Source organism: Echinococcus granulosus (assembly GCF_000524195.1).
Source record: "Echinococcus granulosus chromosome Unknown EG_S00376, whole genome shotgun sequence".
NCBI lineage: Eukaryota > Metazoa > Platyhelminthes > Cestoda > Cyclophyllidea > Taeniidae > Echinococcus > Echinococcus granulosus.
This window is the reverse complement of record NW_020170756.1, coordinates 195-4,261: the sequence shown is the minus strand read 5'-3', so window position 1 is coordinate 4,261 and position 4,067 is coordinate 195. Positions and strand designations below refer to the sequence as shown.

The 4,067-nt window shown below is 38.5% G+C and overlaps 1 protein-coding gene across 1 annotated transcript; it reads left to right on the top strand. All coding sequences in view use genetic code 11, as the record gives it.

Annotated features, from left to right (window-relative positions):
- Positions 1 to 800: 800 nt before the first annotated feature.
- On the top strand, positions 801 to 3,843 carry EGR_11091 (hypothetical protein; the record flags this gene model as incomplete). The annotated part of the gene is made up of 6 exons (XM_024500340.1): positions 801 to 852; positions 1,595 to 1,726; positions 2,049 to 2,142; positions 2,742 to 2,885; positions 3,460 to 3,631; positions 3,808 to 3,843. The coding sequence occupies 6 exons, from the start codon at positions 801 to 803 to the stop codon at positions 3,841 to 3,843; spliced, it is 630 nt and encodes a 209-aa protein (XP_024345245.1).
- Between the last annotated feature and the right edge of the window lie 224 nt (positions 3,844 to 4,067).

The window sequence follows — 4,067 nt, the reverse complement described above, 5'->3', positions numbered from 1 at the left end:
AGAAAGCAACACTGAGCAGCAGATTCGTGTCCCTATCCATCCGAGGTAGACGCTGCGGCCGTTTGAACTTCGTTGCTAAAGTGACAAATTGACTTCTTCTAGGCAGTGCATTTGTAAAAAGCTGTGGGTTAGCATTCACTGGTTTTCAAACTATTAGTTTTAGACTGTGAATTTTGCACATAAATTATGGGGTAATCCTGATTCATTTCCCATCTTTTGGTTCAACACTTTTTGACGGGCAGCTAACTGACCATGGTTACTAACTGCTTAGCAGCTGTACGGCAGAGGGGTGGAGTTAAATGCTACACACTGACACAGCACGTCAGCAACACGCGTGGCAAGCTAATTCCATCAATGAATTGTGACTCCCTACACCAACTACCAAAGTGATATGAGATTCCTTCAAATTCCTTTCTTTGCTGGAATCTATCTTCTTCATCTCTCTCGTTCTATAAGCGCTGAATATGGTGGCTGAGTTTGGCGATATACCCTACAGGTACATAATCCTTAAATCATTTTTACCACCTTGAAGCTGACCTGAGCAAAAAACTCAGTTAGTTATTCACTTTTATCCTCCCTTGGCCTGGAAAAAGGGCTCTGAGCTTCAAATTAACCTTCGTTTTTACTATTTAACTTTTTTGCGAAAGCTTTCCTGCTACACGACACAAACGTTGTGCTGCTTCGCACTTTGGTTAGCTCTAAGAAGATAAAAATACCCTTTGCCATTTAAACGCATGTAAAAATATACCCAACGTTGGACACTCTATTTAGGCAAAAGGAAACCACTAAACACTGCATCAATGCAGCAAAGTTCTTCTGACTTGCTAATCAAGTGCGTTTATTTTATGCCAAGTATATTCACTTGACGTTCCATGTGCTTGGTCATTTATTCTAGAAGTCTCCGAATTTGTTCAGATTCTCTTAAATTACTAACACCGTAGGTGTGGTTCATCTATCAGATCGCCAAATGAATAAGGTGCTTGATTTTAAGTAAATGTGGTAAAATATGTTTCAAAACCACTGATAGCTTAAAAAGCAGAGAACAGTCTAGCTAGCCACAGTTTGAACTCAAATTTCCGAGAACAAATAAACGAAATGTGTTGCCAAATGTATTATCTATAGCTATTGACAACGCCCTTTAATCGATTTTGTGCTATGCAGAAGATTATTTCATTTTTTTTTGGTTAGCATGAATTTTCGAAATAACTTCCATTTTCTGACTAAATAACAGGTCCTAACGCATAGTTTGATCTTAATTAGCAAATTATCTACGAAGATTTGTTTTTTATTTTTAGACTTTTCGAATTTTTTATCCAAGCACTTTTCCATACGTTTTAATTTATTTCAGCTTTGAATGTATTAATACCCAAGAGCAAATGCTACGGATGAATTGCCGTCAAAACGCGCGACCAATTATCACCAAGCTTTAGCCAATCGCATCATTCAGCCTATGACGTGGGAACAAGCCGGTCATTCTGATTGGCCGTTGATGTTACGCACGATAGCCATACGCCTGAGTGCACTAGTAAAAAGGCGGGGCACATTGAATTGTACTGCTAACTAGCACCCTGATGCACAAACATTCTTCTTGGAGTTAACCGTGCATCAGAAACAATGAAGAAATTCGTTCCACTAACTAGAAAGCCAAATTTACCTAAGCATTCCATTGACTTGAATATTGACATAAAATGGGCAAGAGTTCATATGCTGCCGACATCTGGAAACTGTAACCGGCCTCGCACAAGAGTTTTTATTGTATAAAACTTGACATTGAAAAGAAAAGCCAAGGTGAACAAAAAGGAACCACTATACTAGGTACAGTGACCTTAAGGCAGTACCTTACCACTGAGGTCGGGGTATTTGTGGCAATGTCTCATCAAATTAACACCCAGCCTTCTGTACTGTTACCTAGACAATCAAATGCATGAGAGAACCTAGAAAGACGAGGGTAGAAAGGTGCATGTGGACGGGGAAATTAAAATCCCTATTGGTTAATTGCTCAAATTTTCCCGTTCTTATTGTTTAAATGATGCATTAAATGCATTAAGTAAAATCCAAAATTAGAGCGACTAATACAATTCTACATTGTAATAAAGGTAGTGGCAACAGTAATTCAAACCTAACTACCAAAAGAAAAGAAAGGTAAAAAATTTGGCAAGAATATGCACCAAATTTCGTTGTTATTTATACCTTTGTTCGCCTGTAGAAGGGGGAATGTAAATTTGCCTCTCCATAAGAACAGCTGTGCATATTTATGAGTTTAGACCAAGGGAGGGGAGGTGCTAGACAAGTTCATTGATGAAGTTAGTAATTTGGCTGGCTATACAAACCCCAAACTATGGAATTACAGACCACAAATACCACGCATGGTCACAATACCTGCAACAGGCAATGGGAGAACGGCATTCTCTCATTCATCCTCGCCTCAGAGAAGTGGCATTATCGCATCTGTGGAATTTGACAGATCGTGATTCAAAGGCTTACTACAACGACCAGACCAGACGATACACGCTGGTTTTTAAGTCTAACAATTAGCGGTGGGTAAAGTGCCTCCACCAAAGCATTCGTAGAGATCCAAGAGCAGTCAGCCGAAAACAATGTTTGAATGATTTCAAAACTATTAAAAATTCCTAATCAAGATAACTGCAGGCTGTCAATCCGAAGCTGTTCCAATCTGTATGCCCAACCACCTGTTGAACGCGCTTCAACAGATTGCAAGTCCAAATTGAATCCCACCTCAGCAGCAGCGGTGCTGACAAGAATTCTCTTCGTGACACCCACATGAAAAGACATTTACATCCTAGTTTTGTTTTAACTGCTTCAAGTCAAAGGCTGTTTGTATTTACCGAAGCACTAATTCTAAATTTTACCATGACACTCGTAAAGTAATCACTGCCTAAACCGCATCCGCTCCTAAGTTTGCCCAGCTCTAGAATTCACCATATGCTGCAAGAAGACTGTTATCTTTATCGTCTACTAAATATAATGCAGTAAAAGTGGCGCCTAAATCCGTAGAATTTACGGATAAAGCTAAGAGGAGAGAATCGAGATTGTTTACTAGCTAGCATTAGTGCACACCTCTCATTCGAATTTTCTGCACGCTCTTTACTTTCTTCTGCTATGTCTTAATGACTGATCTAGTCATTGGACAGTCAGACATTACTGGTTAAGAATGGCTTTAGACCTATAAAAGACTTTCGCAATATAAAAGGAGAAGTGATGCACCTAATTTTGGCAAAATAATGCGTGAGAACTAACCAATGCCTGAAATATTCTGTAATAAAGAGGAGTAAAGAAAATATAAAGCAAAATTTAAACATGCCTTGAGTAGCAAAGTTATATTTGAATGTGCTTATCAAAGGCAGTCGATTATCAGGTTTAATTAACACTTCAAATTCAAGTATTACTTCGTTGTCAGCCTTCTTTATCCCCTTCTGTCGTAATTTTTCCTCCCAAAAGGTTATGCATTCGTACATATATTGCAAAAAGTGTAAAGGTTTGTGGCCGTGGCTTTAACCACTTATCATTAATCGAACGTGGTCTTATCAACAGCATGATCAGTGAAAACTTCACCACATCTTTGCATAGACAACAGCATATGGCCAATTTGGCTAGATGGGGACGGAAAAATGTAAAGATAGATAGGCAGGCCTAGGTACATGAGTCCGCTTTGCTGGTTCTGCCAGATCCACTGATCCACAGGTGCATTGTACACAATTAGACCAATTTTCTTAGGAGGCGAGTCTGTCTCCCATTCATTGTGGTAGAGCAACGCAAAGTATGCATTATTTTGCTTTTTATTAAAAGGTTGTCTTACAAAAAGAGGGTAAACAGATAGATTGAAAATATGCAAACGCATACGTGAGTAAAAGGGAAGAAGAATGGAAGATAAACACCAAGTATCTTCATCACAAGTAGTTGTAGACCATGTATTTATAAAAATAATGTGTTTAACTTAGCAAAATATATAAAACTTGATTCAAAAAGGTGAAAAATGTCTACCTGAATCCGACAATACATCAACAAATACACAAACACTTAATTACAACGCATGCAATTTTTGTTAT